This window comes from Haliaeetus leucocephalus, unplaced genomic scaffold (assembly GCF_000737465.1).
Source record: "Haliaeetus leucocephalus isolate CR32 unplaced genomic scaffold, Haliaeetus_leucocephalus-4.0 Scaffold506, whole genome shotgun sequence".
In the NCBI taxonomy this organism is placed as follows: Eukaryota; Metazoa; Chordata; class Aves; order Accipitriformes; family Accipitridae; genus Haliaeetus; species Haliaeetus leucocephalus.
This window is the reverse complement of record NW_010972942.1, coordinates 386,912-407,922: the sequence shown is the minus strand read 5'-3', so window position 1 is coordinate 407,922 and position 21,011 is coordinate 386,912. Positions and strand designations below refer to the sequence as shown.

The 21,011-nt window shown below is 37.6% G+C and overlaps 1 protein-coding gene across 1 annotated transcript in view; it reads left to right on the top strand.

Moving 5' to 3' along the window:
* Positions 1-3,003: 3,003 nt before the first annotated feature.
* RALYL (RALY RNA binding protein-like) overlaps positions 3,004-21,011 on the top strand; it is a 115,845-nt gene continuing 97,837 nt past the window's right edge. The window contains exon 1 of the mRNA XM_010575837.1: positions 3,004-3,103. Within this exon, the coding sequence (XP_010574139.1) occupies positions 3,067-3,103 (37 nt within the window). The 5' untranslated portion in view covers positions 3,004-3,066. The remainder of the gene's footprint in view (positions 3,104-21,011) is intronic.

Genomic DNA, 21,011 nt, shown 5'->3' with positions numbered 1-21,011 from the left:
CAGGCTGAGAAATTTACTGCAGTATTCAGAGAAAAACTCCTTATTGGGACCTGTAGGGTGGGGAGGAGAGAAAGGTGACAGGTGATATGGGATGTGCAGATGTGTACATTATTAGTTATTTTACCACCAGCAACAATGAACTGATAAAATTCATTCCAACAAACTGTTTTAAAAATATTTTAAACTTTTGTAATCTTTTAAGATGATGTATCCTTGTAGAAAAGTAATAAGCTTAATGTGACTAGGTGATTTTTGTTGCTCAGAGGTTCCCTTCATTTCTGCCCACCTCGCTAAGCTTGCTGCATTTAACCAGCCATATGCAAGATTCTGACTTTTTTTAAAGCTGTAATAGTGTGAAAGTGAATTTTAAACTCTCCTAACAGAGAACAGTAACACAGAGAAACAGGAGGCTGCTGTGCCCACTCAAAGCTAGCCAGCACATTCAAGTACTTTTCTTGCAATATTTTTTTATGAACAGACCTAGAATGATTCACGAAACAGAGTGTATTTACATTATTTTTAGCAAATGCATTTCACTGTACTGAAGAAGTAATCAGAGTTGCAATTAACAAAAAGAAAAACCTATAAAGACTGTGTTTTCAGGGATCATTGATTTGAAATAAATTAATTCCTATCCCATGGAATTTCCATTTAGTTTATATTTTTATATTATACCATTACCAAGATATTTGCATACAAATACATGGTTGTAATAGAATAATGCACAAAAGAACAATGGAAAAATATACATGTTGTTGCATGTGCTATGTATAATATAATATGGAGAGCTAGTAACGTATGTCTAGGTTAAACACATGACAAAAATTAACAAAAAATTAGCCATTAATGATAAGGAAAAGGAATTAGTTCTATAGTTAAGATCTAATATGGGCTGAGGAAAAAGATTGAGGACACCTTTCCAAATCAATGAAAGAAGGAAAATTTGAACTGAATAATATGGATGAGAGCCTTCAGATAGAAGTAGGAAAAGAGCAAAAAAAGGAAACAAAGATTGCTACACAAAACAGCAAATCTAAAGGGAGACCACAGATATCTGTAGTCTGAGTCAGATCACAGACCTGATTCGGCTGGAAATTAACTCAGAGGAAAAAATAAAGCAGGAAAACTGCAGAATTATCCTCAGCGCATATAAATTGCTGCAAAAATACTGACTTCAATGGATAGAAACTGCACAAAGCTGTTTGAGTATATGGCATGCAGGGTCTTTCTATATGGTACAGACATTTTGTCTGCCTCTGTGTTTAACAATGACTTAGCCATTTTTTTTTCCTTCCTGTCACTGTTGATGTGCTTTGCAATTTCCCATCTTTCTGCTGACCTCCACAATAGAGATGGTGTTATTTCAACTGTGGCATTTTGAGACCACTGTAGTTGAAATACTAAATAAATCTAAAAAATACATCCATTGCTTTCACTTTCTTCAGGCTACACTTTATCTTCAGCTATGCTGATACAAATCCAAAGCAAATGAAAAGATGTGTGGTCAGGTTTTGACAGAGGGTGGAAAAGTAGATGAATAGAGCCAATATAAAGGAAAGATTTGAATTCAGTAGCTAGAGGTGTGCCAATGTGAGGATATGTGAATACCAAACAACTGAAACAAAAATTAAATTATTCATAAAGCTAAAAATGGTTATACTGGAGATATTAAAAAAAAAATCTGAGAGGGAAAAAAAGATGGAAAAAGTATAATTTTAGGGTAGGCATTTTGAGAGAGTTGTTGGGTTTTTTTAATTAAGAAAATAACTGTAGGTCAATGTTTTTAGATGGATGCTGTAAATTGTTCCTGTCTTTGAAAAGGAGTTTTTTACTTTCTGAAACATGAATGATCCATAGGCACCAGATGTTAATTTTTTTATGTAAGCCAAAGATATTAGCTTTAGATTTCTTTGAGTAGTTTAGAGAGCTGCTGTCAATCTATGCATTTTAAACAACAAGACTATTATTAGTAGGTTTCAAGACATTTCAGTCACTATACGCATTATTCTTACATTACTACACCCGCTATCTCTAATCCTTTGACATGTCTGTATTTGTGGTATCTGGGATCAAGATCTCAAAACATGAATTTTTTAAACCATTAAGAAATACTTTCACTTAATTTTACTGAAGGCAGATTTATTGCTGAATGAACTGGAATTTCCACCTCTTTCCAGCTCCATAGCTGCTATGGGCATCTTCTTTCTTGAATGTCATCATAATTCTCATCTCCCCAACATGGCAAGAATTTCTTCCCCTTTCCCCTGCTCCCTTTAGGAGGATGTCTGGATTCTCTGAAATTGCAACATACATGTATGTGGAAGATCATATAATGCTGCCACTTTTTTCCCATGACCTTGTGATTCAACAGACTAGTGGGCAATGGATTAGTTATAAAAATGAGCAATCAGCAGAATGTTGCTTAAATAACTTTCTCCAAATAGGTCATTGAAAGATAATGCAGAAGTAAATATAGGCATGAAAAAAAAATAATTGCATTTTATATGTTACTTCCTGAATAACCTATTAATCAGCTCAGACCTGCAGTCAGGATTTCATTGATCAACATGTGTAGATATTTTTTAATAGCAATTTTGCTTGAAAATTTAACCCCAAATATTTTAATGTCCTCATTTACATAATTCTAAGACCTCTCAATGAAAAGTTAGTTTTTATTAGTTTATGAGGTCATTTATGCAATTTTAGTTATATGAGGGCTTTTTTGAGGAATCTTGATGTCAGACTATCGAATAGCACGTTACCGCACTTTGTCTGATTGCATGATTCTATATTCTTTCTGGATTTTATTAGCTGGTATCAAACACACTTGAAAAAAATATGAAAATAAATATGTTTTTTCTCTGAGCTTTTTAACAGAGAAAATAGTTAGAGCCAGTAGCATCTCCCCTGGATTTTAGGAGAATGGTATTACCCTGCCTTTCTCTGAGAGATTGCTGGTTACCCTCTGTCAGTGAGCAACTGTCTCACTGCAAAGCAGAAGCACGATCTCATCTCTTTTGTCTGTGTTCAAGGCAATTACTTCTTAGAAAGTGGAATTTCTTCAGAATGACTATGTACAAGAGCAAACGCAGAAACCAAAGATGTAAGTAAATTGTAAAGTTTTTTTAATGTTCTTACAGAAGAGGGAAAATAAATCTCCAGTTTCATTGAAAACCATGCTTTACTTTACCCTGCTCTGGTTGAATAATACCAGGAAAGCAGGAAGAGTATTCCCTGCCAATTATCCTAGTGTATCTGTATGTTAAGTGCATGAAAGAGCTTTAAAATAAAAAATTAGCTTACTTGTTACTATGGAAACCCTCAGTAAGTGATTGCTTTATAATATCAACAGAGAAATAGAGATCAATTATAAGTTTAGTTCCGAACAGCATCCTTTATTCAGGGCTTAATGACTGACTAGCTCTAGCCTTTGACTTGACTGGGTTGACACGCTTTCACTTGGTAGACTTTTTTATGTGGTTTGCTTTAGGGAACCAGCAATACCAGAACTTTAAAAGCAGTTATTTTATTTTCCTTCGCCACAACTTTCAGAAGAATTAACTAGTTTGCTTAAACCACAGAAACAGAAACTGGGGAGAGGGAAGGATGCATGTGTCTCTTGTGTATTTAAGACACCCCAGCTCTGAAAATTAGCTGGCTTCTAAATGCATGAGTTTCCAGTCAAGCACCTGTTTGACTTTTTAAACTGCTATGGCATCAGCCAGAGGAACTTCAGTATCAATATTGTCTCCTCCAGAACATTACGGAAGGGTGATTGAGGCAAATAAAAATGAAGTGCTGTGGGTCAGGTCACAAAGTACGTGTTACTGTAAGGAAATCTAGCAAGAGGCCAGGTTATAAATGGAGAGCATGTCTGAGGCTGAGAAAAAAGACATTCCTCTAAGAAAAATGCCATATAGGGACTGTGTGCTTTCAGAGAGGGAGCAGGAGGGAAGGAATATCAATTCAAAAGAAGATAAGTTTGGACTTTATTTGGACAGGAGCATAGTTACTGTTCAGATTTGAAGGGATATATACAGCTATATCACTGAGCCCGGCTTCTCATCCTTAGAGCTTAATCTGTGCAGGTCTCCTTCAGTTTTTCTTGCTGAAAACAAATGGATGTGCTGCATGTAGAAAGTTTGCAGGACAAATCTCTGCTAAAATCTCTGCAACAGAAATCAATCATCTGCTTCACATTCAATAAAATAAATTATCATAATTTTCATTCCCATAGCAGCAGTGAAAGAAAATTATTTATATGCAGGCAGATTACAATCTAGTTCATTTTAACATACTAATTACTCTCACTGTTATTATGTAAACCGGGAGCTCTTTCTATAGCCAGCTGCATTCTCTCCTGTCCAAGCCTGTTTATGGTGTACAATAAGAAAATTTGTGACTGGGTAGCTGAGTTGTTATGTTTTTTGTTGTATGGATATAGTCATTCATAAAAACTGCACAAGAGGCTTTTAAGAATGCTTTTATGAAAAGAATCTGCCTTCTTCCCCTTTCCCCTCTATCCCTGCTGACCCCCAGGAAAATCTGTGATTTGCCAAAAGAAAATTTAAAAAAACAAACCAAAACCAAACATAATTATAATCAAATTTGTAATTATGAGGGTGGCTGTTACATTTTTTTTAAATTGTCTCTAATTTTAAGATCCCAATCAGTAAAATATCACAATAAAACTGTCTCCACTATATTAAATACCAATACTGTAGACATGGATGCTTTATTAATACCAGTTAGCTAATTAGCAAGTGCAAAAGACTTAACAGACAAACAAAACAATTTGAGTAATTTTGATATTGCTCCTATTCATATCCCCCAATGGGTTTTTGAAAGCTAGACTTCATCTAAGCAATTGTTTCTCTGAAATACAAGGGATAATGCTAGCAGCTATGTTAAACAGTAGACAAGTACTACATTTTCTGTCCATTACATTTAAAAATATGTTCTATTTCAAACTTGAAGGCATTTTTTGTGACCCTTAATAAACAATAATAAAAGATATTTAGTATATAATTTCCAATATATGTAGGGTAAACCTTGGGTTTTATATCTCCTCACTACATCTCAATAAAACCCTTGAACATGTGGCATAAAAGAAAAGTGAGCTTTGTGGCTTTTTCTTATTCATTGAAGTTCTGCTTCTGGATTTGGTACACTCTGAACAGTATTATAAGCATTGCTTTCCTAACCCATTTTTTTCTTTAAATGTTTGAAGAAGGTTGTAAAGGTATTTTGTACTTAATTTAAAAGCATATCAGACCAGAGAGGAGGATGGAAAAAATAGAGACATGATGACCTTTTTCTAACATAAAATATAAGGAATCCCCATTTCCAATTTTTGACCCAGGTACAAAAGTGTTGCTAGAGGAGTAGGTGCAAAAAAATGGGTCTACTTACCTGTCTGTATGAATGAGAAAAAGGTTCCCTATGTATTTTTTCAGCTGTAGCATCACACATAATAAGTTCAAAACTGATCTTAATGTTTCGCTTTCATTGTACCTTTGGTTTTGATTCTATTCAAAGTGGCACTCATATTAAGTAGTTAACATTTTATTTATTCCATACATGATTGTAACTAATGAGAATTAAAACTAAATATCACAGTAAATTGTGAAACTTGCATTACTAAATAAACAAAATTCAGATGAAGGCTATTTCTGTATGAGTGTTTGTGTGTACCTATCTACATATATACACACAGTCTCCATGCGTACATTTGTCTGCACACCCAGATTTATAGCATGCTTTATCCTTCATTGAGGATGTTATCTAGCTGATAGGCTGGATTCTCATTTCTTTGCATGGACCTAATGACTGACTGAGGGGAAAACACCATAATAAATGCAATCATACAAACACTGAAGAACTAGTTAACACGTGTGGTAAAGCTTTTCTGAAATAAAAGGTTTGAATATTGGACTGACCTGCTTTGGGGCTGCAGCTGCTGAGGAGGATGGTCAGGGTAAGCCTTGCGGTAGGCTGCAGTGCACTTGTGGGTCTTCTCCATGGAGAGGCAGTCATTCACATCTTCTGGAGATGCCATGCCTCCAAGCCTCCTCTCACGAAGCAAGTAGCAGGCATCCATTTTTCAGTGGGGTCTTTCTTGTAGACTTCACTGTTACAGGAATCAAAGCAGGCTACTACCCTTGAAGACAATAACACTGGAAAAAAATTGACTTACCTATAAACCAACTTTAAGAAATTCACATTATTGCACACACATTCATGGTTAGTGCAGCTTCACAACTTAAATCAGGACCACCTTGTGGAGGGCTGTGTATGAAAAGAATGAAAAGGCAATCCTTAATGACGTTTCAGTCTAACAATGTAAATTTGACTCAGAAGAAATGCAAGAGGAGAAAGAGACAGTAATGGCCACTGTGGCAGGCAGCCATGTTTTGAGGAAGGTGTGCAGCAGCACCTGGGAGGAGATGACAGAGCAATGCCTGGAGTGCAGAGGCTGGTGTGGGACTTTCTGCTACACACCTGAACCAGGGGTTGGAAAGCTAAGGCAAAGATGGAAAAATTAAGGGGAATAATAGGACTTATCTTTCGCTTTCTTCAGCTTCATGTTTTCAGTTCTTCATGGGACTGTTTATGCATGTCGGCAATGACGATCAGAGTACAATGGCAGTTGAGGCAAAGAGCAGTTACTTTTGAATATTAGGAACCATTGATAAAGTCAACAGTTATCATAAGCACAGCTACAGATCCTGTCCCTTTCCAAAGGGTTAATTCCAAGGCATCCATCCCAAACTTGTTCATGACAATATAAAGAATGCTGTCAACATCTAATGGCCTTGAAATTGTGCTCCAAATGCATTAATGAATTCTGCCATGGCTTGGCTACCAGCTCCATGTAAAATATCTGTTTCCATTGCATATTATAGTTTGCTTAGATGTAATAGTTATTGCTCTTTTTTATGCTGACATGCTGTGAACAGTTTTGGTTTTTTTTAAACTATCATCCAGATCTTGTAAAGATTCTGCTTCTTTTAAAACCAACAGATGACTAGTTATATTTCAGGGGTTTTTTTTAAAGACTAATGAGAGGGGAGACATCATGCTTCCTTTCATTCTGGTGATTCCTCTCCCCTCATAGGAGATATGTCACAGCTTTACCTGTAGTTGTCAAATGGATTATGATTTTTTGCCCTCAGTACCCAATTTTGTTTGTCCAGTCCTAGGTTTCCCTGCATGCAGAGTGCTGTAGAAAGTAACGTGCATTTATTAAAGGGTTAAATAAGTGACAGTAAAATCACAGTAAAAAATTATTTTCAAAAGTTATGCAGGTAGCTGCTGCAATGTAGAATGCATGTGGCTGTTGCAGAAGGTCATAACATTTTTGGCTTAAACTAGTGCTGTATTTAGAGATGTGTCGTCCACAGGGATTGCCTGATGTGTGTTTGTCAAGTATCCTTGTCTTACTGGAGAAAGAATTTTGTGTATACTGATAATATCTGATGAGAAATTCTGTGAAATTCCAGTCTGAAGGAGTATTTTGATTTTGTCCTATCAGCATTCTTTGATCTATTGCGTTGCCTGCTATATTTTCTTTTATTGATAAGGTCCCACTTGCCATCTTTTCATCATGGATTTGGTGTTCACATTTTCTTTGTCCGCCTTTACAGATAGCGTAATCCCTTTCAGCCTTAAAAAATGGAGTTGACATCTGTTGAGTTTTGTTATATTACAGTTTGATCAGCCCATGATTACTTCCATCTTCTTTTGCCTCTTAGGGCAATAAAGAGCCCCCAGTACTGAAGCTGCTGTTGCTCAAAGAAAATAGCAGTCTTTAATACAGTGTGTGCTAGGAGTTAAAGTGACTGGAAAACCAAATCTCATTGGGGAAAACAAATGTAGTTACTGACCTAGATACATATAAGAAAACTCTGCCTATTTCCTTAAAACATCAGAGACCCAGACAACAAGGGAATAGCTCTTCAGCATGTTATAGAGACAGCTTTCTTCATGTAAAGCTATCCTAGAATAGCCCCAGGATATTCCTGTTGCTGCATACCTTTTGAGGAAGTAGAGTTCAGCGCAATTAAGTGTATGAGTAACAAGGCTGAGCAAGAAGGCACTCATGACCTGCAGGAGTACAAATGTCATTGAATATTCACATCACATGGATAACATCTTTATACAAAAAAAAATGTAATCGCTACTCAACAAATCAGGGACTTCAGGGATAGAAGAGCTCTTCTCATAGCTTTGAAGGGAATTCATTGTGACCTGAGGAGGCTGGCTTGCTTGAAATTATTCACTTCCCAATGTTACTAAACAGTAAAACTTAAGACATATGTCCCTCAGTGAAGCATGCAGGGTAAATAAGATAGAATTTCTTCTTTGACACTTTTTTCAAATGTCTATGCAGGCTTCTAAACAAACTTTTTTTTTTCTGCTTCTAGACTGCACAAGGGAATCAAAAGTATTGAATGATAACTGTTTCAAAATCATCTTTTGAGAGATTAATAGTCTGACCAAACCCTACATGCACAACTTACATGATGCTCCCCACTGCTCCGTGGGAGTCTGCCTCCAGATGAAAAGTAGAATTTTTGTCACTGTAGAGTAAATGCTGGGAGGAAATTCTGAAACTGAGGAGGAAAGCCTGGGGAATCAAGAACTTACAATCTATCTTGAAAAGGGGAGGGAAAGGAATAAACAGTGCAAGTACAGATTCAGAAGTGACTTCTAAAAAAAAATTGTCTGAGAGCAGACGTCAGAACACCTGAAATGCAAGTGGAGAACATAAGAAAGAAATCCAGTCATTTCATTTTTATGGAGGAGAACTTTAGGGCAGAAAAAAAACCTTAATAATAGCTTTGGCTCCATTAAAAAGGTTATGGCTTTAATGTTGGGAGGTGTTTCTTTATTTTGTATAAGTTAGTAGAATAGTGGACAATATACAGCAATTCAACAAAAAGAATAATTGGAAAGCTGGGGATATCTCATAAAAACACATCAGCCATTGTTAAGGATCATAAAAAGGGAATTATTAAAAAAGATGAACATATGCAAATAATGTAATTTGGATTATGTGATTTGAAGTGTATTAGGGGAATTAGCAAATGAATGTACCACACATTGAAAGTTTGTATTTGAGAGGTCATTTAAAACTAAGAAGGTATCGGAAATATAAATGTAATACTGGTTTTCATGCACACATATAATTCCAGTTCTCAGCCCTGCTCAGGCTGGCAACAAATGCTGCTATGTTCACCAATACCACAATTTATCCCTAGTGAAACAGCACTTCCTGTATGTTGGTTAGTCTTCTACAAGGAATCAAAACTTACAAGTTCTGAGACTGCACTCCAGTAATGACCTGAGATCTGGCAAAACCAGTCATAGTTTTAAAAAGTGAAGTCTGTTCAAATAACAGTCAACAGGTTGAAGGTAATAATAATCTAAAGCAATCTATATAGAAAGACAATTCTGGCTCTTAAAGTGAGCAAACAGAAGTCCAGTGGTTAGAACTTGAAGTTAGATGACTGCAGGCTAAGTTAAGATACACATTTTCTGATTGTAATCAGTCATAGAGATAATTTACTAAAAGTACTTGCAATTTCTCCTCTCCATCACTTAGATTTTGAATCCATATTCTTCATCTATTTTAAAAAGTCTCTTTTAAACATGTTCTATGGACCTGATTACAAAGTATCTATTCAAACCTTACAGTATATTGCAAGCTGAAAAGAGTATTATTGTCATAAAACCTATAAAATTCTGGAAATCTTGAAGGGATTCCAGCCTTCCTCTATAAAATCTCTGAACGCTGCTGTAGCAGTGCCATCTACCTGTCTACTCAGAAAAAGGAGAAAAATCCTCAAGGGGTTCAGAACACAGAGAATCTGTCCTCCTAAGGGAAAATCTGCTGTTGCTTATTTTCATATAAAGTACGAACTTTAAAAAAAAAAAAGAAAACTTGCATGACTGTATATGTAAGTAGTACAAGTCCTGATTTTAAGCACACCTTTTTTTGCTTTCATAGCTAACCCGATTTTTTTCTGTTGCCTTTCATGTACTATCTCTGTAGGAACACAGCAGGAAAGAACACCTCCATCCTACCTCCAGTACAGGTCTTAACTTCAGACAAAGCCTGTGTCTCTGCCTCTTTCCATAATCAAAACTATTGACAGGCTGAAATCCCAGTCTTTCTAATATGTGCAATCTTTTCTCGATAAATCACTGAGACTTTTTATTATAAAATTAAACATACAAAATGAAAAAAACAGAGGACTTCTAATAGATATTTCAGTGACTTACCTCCAGGTTTAACCAGTGATAAGACCAAGCACAGTATGTGCATACTGACACCTTCACAAGGAAGAAAATCATAAAATTTAAAAAAAAGCCTTTCAAGTCTCTCAAATTAGTATCTAAAATTTGATAAACCATTAAAGGGATATTTACTGGTTGCGAAGCATCAGCCAAGACCTAAATGCTGCATAAAGACTAGCATTTTTTTAGCAGTTTTATCTTTGAGATTCTTCAACAGTAAAATCCAGAAACATTTCTGGATGTTACTTTGGAAACATTCCCCTTCCTCCCTCTGTACAGAGCCCAGAAGGGACAGAGATCTCAGGTATATTAGAGTGGCATTACAATGAAGACTGTGAGCATGTATGACCAATATTTACACTCCAGCTCCTATCCTATCCTGAGCATTCAGCATCACATTTTTAGTTTTGAAGTGCTCAAATTTTTGGCCTTAAATTTCGAGTTTCCTCTGTTCCAACTAATTTCTTCTCTCTTTTTTTTTTTTTTTTCCCAGTTATTAGAGTGTAAAACATTCTGAAAAATAGGTTGCATTATTGGTTTATGTTGTGAATTATGGTTATAGATTTTTCTACCACCTCTTAAAACTAAGGTGGCATCTCTTCCTCATTGTCCTTTGCAGAAACATGCAGTGATTTCTACAAACTACTCTTAGTTTTTTCTTGCAATTCCCACAAAATAAAGTCTGGCTAGGACTGCTTTTCACCATAAATAAATAAATAAATAGATAATGAATATATATATTGTATTATAAGTCTTCTTTTGGCCCTGGTGAGTTAGAAATTGCCTTAGAAAATCATCCAACTGTAATTCTTTAAATAGAACACCCATTGTTCTCCAAATTGCTGGTATCTGTCTTATTAATACTTTCCAAAGGCAATTCTATTGCTGATTTTGGTTCATCTCCAGGTCTGTCATAAAGCTGGGTCTAGGTGTGATCTTCTAGCCTGGTTTTACTGCTTGCTTTCAGATATTATTTCCTTAGGACTCTGAAGGTTTTACACAGCTATTTGCAACACTTTGGTTTTGCTATATTTTTATTGTGTTACTGCAGGGCAACATGTGCTATCAGCACAGAACTGAAACCTAATGCCAGAGAGTCTCAACACTCAACAATCTCATTTATTATTCTGAAAATGGTCTTTCCATTTTATGAGCTATCTTTTTTGAAGGGAAGATTTTTTTTTAAACTTACTGCCTATCATTTAAAAAAAAAAAAAAAATCAGGGAGAGAGTGGTAGGGTAAGGGAGGTACCTTCCAGTTTGCCCTGAGTGGCTGAACTAAAAGCCAGAGAAAATCTCAGTGATTAGTACTGGCCACTTGTAAAATGGGATGCCTGTCCTGAGAAATGGAAACATACCTTCTGATGCGCTAAGTATTGATTTGACTGGCCTTCCCATGGGGTATCATCTTATGTCTTCTATTTAACATATTTGATCAGGAATAAGTCTTATAAAGATGGACACATGCCAGTATGGATCTAGATCTAGCATTTTTTTCCTTACTCCAACTTTCCCTAAAATTAAAACAGTTTTTAAGCATTAAGATATGATTGTCTACAAATGCCTTTCATGACAGCAGAAAAGTCAAACACAAAAAATAAGCCTACAGAGGGTGGAAGCAAGGACAGGTAGCCTGGGAGGACTACAGAGAAATTCTCCGAACAGCGAGGGATCAGGTTAGGAAAGCCAAAGCCCTAATAGAATTAAATCCAGCCAGGGACATCAAGGGCAACAAGAAAAGCTTCTATATGTACGTCAGTGATAAAAGGAAGACTAGGGAAAATGTGGGCCCTCTTCGGAAAGAAATGGGAGACCAGGTTACCTGGGACATGGAGAAGGCTGAGATACTCAATGACTTTTTTGCCTCAGTCTTCATCAGCAAGTGCTTCAGTCACACCATCCAAGTCACAGAAGACAAGGGCAGGGACTGGGAGCATGAAGAACTGCACACCGTAGGAGAAGGTCAGGTTCGAGACCATCTAAGGAACCTGAAGGTGTACAAGTCCATGGGACCTGATGAGATGCATCCGTGGGTCCAGAGGGAACTGGTGGATGAAGTGGCTAAGCCACTAGCCATCATTTTTGAGAAGTTGTGGCAGTCCAGGGAAGTTCCCACTGACTGCAAAAAAGGGACACATAAGCCTCATTTTTAAAAAGGCAAAAAAGGAAGACTCAGGGAGCTACAGGCCAGTCAGTCTCACCTCTGTGCCCAGCAAGATCATGGAGCAGATCCTCCTGGAAACTATGGTAAGGTATGGAAAATAAGGAGGTGATTGGTGACAGCCAACACGGCTTCACTAAGGGCAAATCATGCCTGAAAAATTGGTGGCCTTCTACAACAGGGTTACAGCATTGGTGGATAAGGAAAGAGCTACTGACATCATCTACCTGGACTTGTGCAAAGCATTTGACACTGTCCTACATGACATCCTTGTCTCTAAATTGGAGAGGCATGGAGCTGACGGATGGACCACCTGGCAGATAAGGAATTGGCTGGATGGTTGCACTGAAAGAGTTGTGGTCAATGGCTCGATGTCCAAGTGGAGAGCAGTGACATGTGGTGTTCTTCAGGGGTCACTATTGGGATTGGTGTTAAGATCTTTGCCAGCAACATGGACAGTGGAATCAAGTTCATCCTCAGCAAGCTTGCTGTCCTAGTTTCAGCTGGGATAGAGTTAACTGTGTTCCTAGTAGCTGGTACAGTGCTATGCTTTGAGTTCAGTATGTGAAGAATGTTGATAACACTGATGTTTTCAGTTGTTGCTAAGTAATGTTTAGACTAATGTCAAGGATTTTTCAGTTTCTCATGCCCAGCCAGCAAGAAAGCTGGAGGGGCACAAGAAGTTGGCACAGGACACAGCCAGGGCACCTGACCCAAACTGGCCAACAGGGTATTCCATACCATGTGACGTCCCATCTAGTACAGGAACTGGGGGGAGTGGGGGCGGGGAATCGCCGCTCGGGGACTGACTGGGTGTCGGTCGGCGGGTGGTGAGCAATTGCACTGCACATCATTTGTACATTCCAATCCTTTTTTTATTACTGTTGCCATTTTATTAGTGTTATCATTATCATTATTAGTTTCTTCTTTTCTGTTCTATTAAACCGTTCTTATCTCAACCCACAGGTTTTGCTTCTTTTCCCAATTTTCTCCCCCATCCCACTGGGTCGGGGGGAGTGAGTGGCTGTGTGGTGCTTAGTTGCTGGCTAGGGTTAAACCACGACACTTGCCAATGATACCAAGCTGTCTGGTGCGGTCAGCACTCTGGAGGGAAGGGATGCCATCCAGGGGGACCTTGAAAGGCTTAAGACATGGGCCTGTGGGAACCTCATGAAGTTCAACAAGGCCGAGCACAAGGTCCTGCATCCAGGTCACGGCAATCCCAAGCACAAATACAGGCTGGGTGATGAGTGGTTTGAGAGCAGCCCTGTGAAGAAGGACTTTGGGGTGTTGGTTGACAAGAAGCTCAACATGACCCAGCAATGTGCTATTGCAGCCCAGAAAGCCAACCGAATCCTGGGCTGCATCAAAAGAAGTGTGGCCAGCAGGTCAAGGGAGGTGATTCTGCCCCTCTGCTCTGCTCTTGTGAGACCCCACCTGGAGTACTGCATTCAGCTGTGGGGCCGCCAACGTAAGAAGGACAAGGACCTGTTGGAGCAAGTCCAGAGGAGGGCCTCAAAGATGGTCAGAGGGCTGGAGCACCTCTCCTATGAAGACAGGCAGAAAGAGTTGGGGTTGTTCAGCCTGGAGAAGAGAATGCTCTGGGGAGACTTTATAGCAGCCTTCTAGTACCTAAGGGGGGGTCTATAAGAAAGCCGGAGAGGGACTTTTTACAAGGGCATGTAGTGATAGGACAAGGGGTAATGGCTTTAAACTGAAGAGGGTAGATTTAGATTAGATGTAAGGAAGAAGTTCTTCAGTGTGAGGGTGGTGAGGCACTGGAACAGGTTGCCCAGAGAGGTTGTGGCTGGCCCATCCCTGGAAGTGTTCCAGGCCAGGTTGGATGGGGCTTTGAGCAACATGGTCTAGTGGAAGGTGTCCCTGCCTATGGCAGGGGGGATTGGAACTAGATGATCTTTAATGTCCCTTCCAACCCAAACCATTCTGTGATTCTATGATTCTATAATGAAAATCTGTCAAGCTTTTTGCCATTGTCCTTACATCCTTCGTCCTCAGTGATCAGCTTTCTAGGAAGAACATGCTACAGTGTCACAGTCCCCAGTAACGTATATTTTGATATGTAAGTGACCTGTGATGTACCACACATACTGCGTTGCACTTCACAGTGATCAGCTGGTGCAGATACCACAAGCAGGAAAGAAAACTTTTTTTGAAGTAGGTTCATTAGTGAGTAGCTAGAGGCATGCAATGAGTAGATAATGTACAGCCACCAGTCCCTTCTGTAACAGTTGAGAGTAGTCATGCATATGCAATAATTTGTAATTCTTTTATAAAATCTGGGATGAAAAGTTTTCTGAGCATGTTTGCGGAAATTATTGTATAGTTACAGATATTTTGAGTGAATTTTTAGTAAATCTTGATTGTCACAGACAACCTGTTGTAAACACGTTCAAAATGAGCTTACTTGGGTTCTTTTTGATCTCTGTCAAAAAGAAAGTATTTTCCTGCTATTTACAGACATTTTGCTTATACTTGACCAAAAAGTGCCCAGACAATGAATTATTTCTAGTCTACAGAGGTATAAATATTAATATATGTGCTTTTATGAAGTATCTCCTGTAAGTGAAAGCAAACCCTTCAGTGATTAACTGAAAAATCTTTTTTCAAAATTAACATTGTGATTGCAATGCTAACAAGATTTTGAAAGTAAACACAAAATCTTTTATATTCCCTTCTTATAATAAGTTGGGTTTATGCTTGTACCAGGGTCTTTTTAAAAAATGAGGAAGGAGACTATCTCACAAAATGCAGGTTCTATTGGATGGACCTGCCCATGAGTGATGCATGAACTTCCACACCGCAAAAGTTTGTGTGGTCATCATGAAATCTGCTTTCTTTCTTCCTTTTCCTAAAAATATATTAGCATGCATATTTACATCTTTTTTTTACCTTTGCCTGAATATATATATATACACATTTTTACATTAGCTCAGAATGCTTATTAGAATTCAGTTTTCAAAATATTTTATTAGTCAAAAATGTTATTAATAAAGTTTACATTTGAATTTAAAACCTACTTCCACATAATGTGCTGTACATATTCAAACAAAAGAGATCTGCTATAGAATTATCTGTATTTTTCTATATGGTCAGCTACTGTCCACAGATCCTGTTAGCTTCAATAGGTAACATGAAGCATCTAAACTATCTATAAAAATATTCACTTTCAAAATAAGTTGTAGGTATATAAACAGAAATGCAGATAAATGGGGGGGGGGGAGGAAAAATCATGCATATAACTGGCTTATAATTTTTGCAGAGGTTTACATTTCCCTTATGTAACATTCTTCCTGCCAGGAATTTATAACCCAGGAAGATGATGAACAAGTGCTGTTTGTTGAGAATTTAAAATTAAAGGGAAGTAGCTGATGTATATCATTTACCATTATAACTTATTTCTGACTCATTTAATGCAGTTAAAAACCAAAGATGTTCTGTGCATAGTTAGGTTACATGTAAATGATATACACTATCCATGGCCGTCTGCAGAATTTAGGACATGCATCAGAGAGAAGGGAAAAAAGTCCAGTGATAATTTGCCAGCTAATCTCTGATGAAAGTCAGTTCCAGCAAGCAGGTTTTTAACAGCATTTTGTGTCTTTGATTGCCTTCTCCAGGTGTTCTTTTTGTTTTATCGATTACTGAAGTTTTGGTCATGCAATACTGAAATCAATGGCAAAATTCACATTGACTGAAATAGTGTTGAATCAAGGCTTTATTGCTTAGAAAAGAGTAAAAATTATGTTGTCCTACACACTGCATTCACAGAAAACAGCCATGTAACATGCCCCAGGAGCCCTTCCTTTGGGATTTAACTCAAATTTGAAAGGTGTGTCTTACAAATGAATGCCCATTTATTCTGGTGCCTCAGCCGCTTGGTCGGAGCATCTGTTGAAACTGCAAGAAAAGTGTTCAGTTTACTACCATTTGCTGTAGTGGTTTGCTGAGAAAAATTACTAGAAACAGCTACTGTTGTTACACACAAGCTACCACACAGCCATTAAACATTAACATTTTGTACTTATTAGATACTTAGAGATTGCACCATCAAAACTTACTTTTGTCTTCCAAGTAATCTGATTTTCCTACTTGTGAGTTTTTAAAAAGTCCAGGATCTACTTTGTATGTAAATTACCTTCCAGGTTATTATTGTTCGTATATGTAGATATTAATGCACACTAAACCAGCATTTAAACTGATTTCTGAAGTAGTTTCTCCCCAGGATCTACGTTAGGTAAACACATGATGGTCCCATCCAACTCCATGCTCAGGTTTTCCTCTGTAGAGAGCAGACTCTAGGAGAGGACAAAAGTGAGGACTCTTTTACTGGAGCTCTCCCCATCAGGGAGTTGTGATGTTGGCAAGAAAGCAACTACATCTTGTGCTCAAAAGCACACCTGGATCCTTTAATTTAGGCCATAGAAGTATCTTGTCATGGACAGTGGCAGAAGCCAAGTTGCACTTATGTACTTGGCAGACAACTTGTTTCATTGCAAAAAAGAATTACTGAAATAGTATATTCTGAGATACAATATTTTAGGCAATCCTTCTTGGGAAATTATGTATTCAGGCCTTGAGAATTTATTGTACAAAAGACTGATGCTTTTTAAGAAGCATGGGCTGTTGTTGGGCATTAACTGAATCTTCAAAGATCTGTCCCCCAGTTTGGTCTCTCTTCACCCCCTAGAGGTAAAACAAACTTGGCAAGTCAGTTTTGTATGTCTTTTATCAGATGGGCATTGAAAACAGCAGAAAAGCATGTGTATGTATTTTCATTCTCTCAGTTCTGAAAAGCCACCAGCCAAATCAGTTTAAAATACATTTAGTAAAGAAAAAGAAATGTTGGGTTTTTTTTAATAACCACATATTTGGCTGTGCTTCAAGCAAATGCAAATTAAGCAGCCAATTTATAAACCCTGCAATAAGTGTTTTTTTAAGGGAAGCTATAACCCATTCAGAATACACTCATACTGCTCACTGTTATATTACAAATTTTCTAAACATAAATTATTCAGAAACATTAGGACAGTAATGTAATTTAACACTTCATGTGACAGTGCATGAACGTAGTGCTCTGGGCTCTAGAAAATATGAGATAAGAACAAAATGGTTTATGACAGTACATTGTATTGAAGTTCAAAGGATTTAATGCCATCCTATCAAGGTGAAGATTTTTAAAAACAATATTTAGTGGTCTTGTGATGGAGATGCTAGAATCAAATGGTACTAGTGATCTTTCTTTCCATTTAATGCTGTCATGGCAGAGTCAGTGTGATATATTGAAGGATTTGCCCAATGATGAATGCAAGTTCTAAAAATTAGAGCAATTCATGTGCTGTCCTTACTAACTTGTTAAAAATAAAACCAGTAATAAAACTCATCATTGAAATGTTCTATAGAGACGCTTACAGTTGTAGACTATATAAATAGAATATTGTCCACGGCTGTGATCTCTGGGCTTGAATCTAAACTCTTAATGATCAAAAGTAATAGCAGAACAAGCTGATTAAAGATCAGAGTCAGAACCAGAGGGGGCCTCGTCCCAGATCCTTCCTGTTGAATTGCATCACGCCCAACTTTTCTATAACTCCAGTAAGATATAGGACACATACCTCAAACATGCTTTTATTTTACTCTTAGTAACAATCTGTTTCTATTTATACTACTTTAACAAAGCAACTATTTTTCACTTATTTCTTCAAAACTATTTTGTGTAATTAAATGCTGTTTGATCTTTTATGCAATAATTTGCATTTCTTGTTATGTGTCTTACAATAAGTAAGTCAGGTATAAGGAAAAAGAGAGAATGGTGGAGAAGAGAGGAAATGGAGCTCAGCTCCATTCTGTACTGGGACCATTATGCTATTGTGGCCAGAACCTTGCATTTTGGAGAAGTAACAGTTGCCCTCTTGACTCTGTGAAAACAAAGTTGAATTCAGTCTTGGGAAGGGAAACAGCATCCTAGTTTTTCCTTGGAAGGGGATCACATGCTTGCAGCTATAACAATGTCCTCACTGAGAGGATTTGGGGGTAATCTGCACAGTGTCCTCTTTTTTTTTCTCTTTATGTAGTAAAAAAAGTTCACAAAACTGGAACAGCACAAGCTGACTTAATGAAAGATTATAAATCTACATTACTTCTGCTATGTCCCTCTTCAGCTCACAGCTCTACCTACAAGGACCAGGGATTCTCTATCTGAAATACAGCTCAAACAGCTGGAAACTCAGCAGGTTGCAATGAACCCAGAAATACTAAAGATAGCTATATCTCCTATATGTCTTTCATCAATTTTAATTAATTTCCCCAGTGGAACAATTTCAAAGCTACTCCAGTAATTCAGGTGATATTTATAAGGCCTAAGAAAGTTGTACTCTGAAGGGATTCATTCATTATGGAGCGTAACTTCATCAGTTTTTTCCTGATGTGCAATCAATCTGCTACTTATCATGCCCTTAATTTTATGGCATGTTAGGCCGCTACATAGTCTTAAATAGTGTGTGTCTAATTAATGCTCCCTGATTTCATCAACACACATGAGCTACTCCTTCTGGCACTTTTCTTTCGTTATCAGTGCAACAATATTGTTCAGGTGTGGTACACAGCAAGCATTTTTTCATTGACACACAAATCATAGCCTTATCTTGTGATGTGTAACTACTGACAAGGTCCTTAAATAAAAAATGAGACTGCAGTCCCATGACAAAAGACCAACTAAGAATACATGCAGGTCACACCTGTTTCATTTCCACAGCTATATAAATTTGATTTGCCACAAAGCTGGTTAATTATTTTGATCATTGAATCAGCCTAGTCAGGAATTAAACAAGGACATTGATAAGCTTGGGATGTGCCTGTGTGATAGAGTAATTAGCTTGATGCATGTTTTAATCAAAACTGAATGCATGTGGCCTTTCCCAGATATTACTTCTGCTCATGCACAAAAGAATTGTGTTTCTTCAAAAATTTTAATTTTAAACTCCTTTAAGAAATGTAATTTTGGTTTTTACCATGATCCTGATAAGTGTTTCTATTAAGTTTCTCACTGAAATATGACTCTGAGTCCCCTGGATTTAGGAACACAAGACTCTGTGACAGATCTTAAAACTGTCAGGCCCTGGATATACATGGTGAAGCCCAGGAGTGTCACCGAGGTTCACATGCTAAACCCATCAGCATTAGCCCAAAAGCAAAAGGCTAATCTGGATGATAAACAACCCACGTAAACACAGCTTAATCCTTCTCTGCTTGTAAAAATGGTCATAGGTAATATTCTTAATCTTTTAAAATTGTTAAGTATCAAATTGCTGCAGCTTATTGGGGGTGTACACTGAAATCTGTATACAGTGCTTAGAGCTAAATTGGTTAACACCAAACTAGGCTGTTCAACAAACTGGCACCTCACAGGTTAGATGCAAATGAAGTTTGAGAATAACCACTGTAGATTATTAAAAAATTTGGTTCCAGATTTAAAAAAATGTGTATGAAATTGTAGATTATTTTTTTAAAGAAAGATGCATGTTTTATGTTAATACAAAATAAGATCAGAAATGTTCTTTTTGTCGCATACATCTTTAAATGAATGAAGCTATATATAGATATCTATAACCATGTTTTGTGGCTGATTTATTATCCAGTTTGTGCCATTTCTAGTTACACTGGCTGGTACAAAATCCTTTGAATATATTAATCCCTCTGTATCAGAGCTAAGCTGATTGCTAGCTGGGGCTTAAGAAGATATTCCCTTTGTAGCAGATATGTGCTGACAGTATTTATCATCAGAATCCACATACAAGGTGTTTATCATGGGCCATGTGCTTCCAGGGTAATGTAATTTTTCCAGTTTGAACATAGCCACCTCTGATAAACACACCCTATGCAGGAGACAAAATGCTCTATCAGATCCCCAAAGAGATATGCTCAGATGCTCTTTCTGAACAAATATTCTCCCTCTCTGGAGTTCCAGTGAAGTTCTGAGGACCGAAGTTTTTCTGGCGCATGCTGACAGTTTCCATGGGGAGCCGTTTGAGGTAAAGCGGTTTCCATTTTGGGAGTAAATTGTTTACCAGTTCACCAGCGTTTACCGATGGGTGCTCTGGGTCAGCTATGAATTTAATCAGAGATGGTGTAGCAGCAGGGGCAAGGAATGTGCTATGCATCTGTCCTTAGGTTTGGAAGACCATTTGATTCCTCTTTTGAGAACCTCATTGCACTATTGGGAAGTATTAGAGATGCAGAAGAGGATGGAGAAGGATGAGAAAGTAAGAGACTTACGCATCACTTCATAACTCAAGTGGGAAAGGAGGAAGTGGTGTTCTCAGTTCATGAGTGGGAGTCGACAGTGGCTCCCCTGTATCCCACAGATCACAGCTCTCCTTTTCCCCCAAGCTCTGCCTTTAGTCAATGATGTGTTGATGGTCTCAGAAGCTCCTTCTGGCTTGCTTAATCCTACCAGCAGAGATCCAAATTGCTTAGAAATAACACAGTTATTACATTAGTCATACAATTTGACAACAGCATGGGAGTCAAA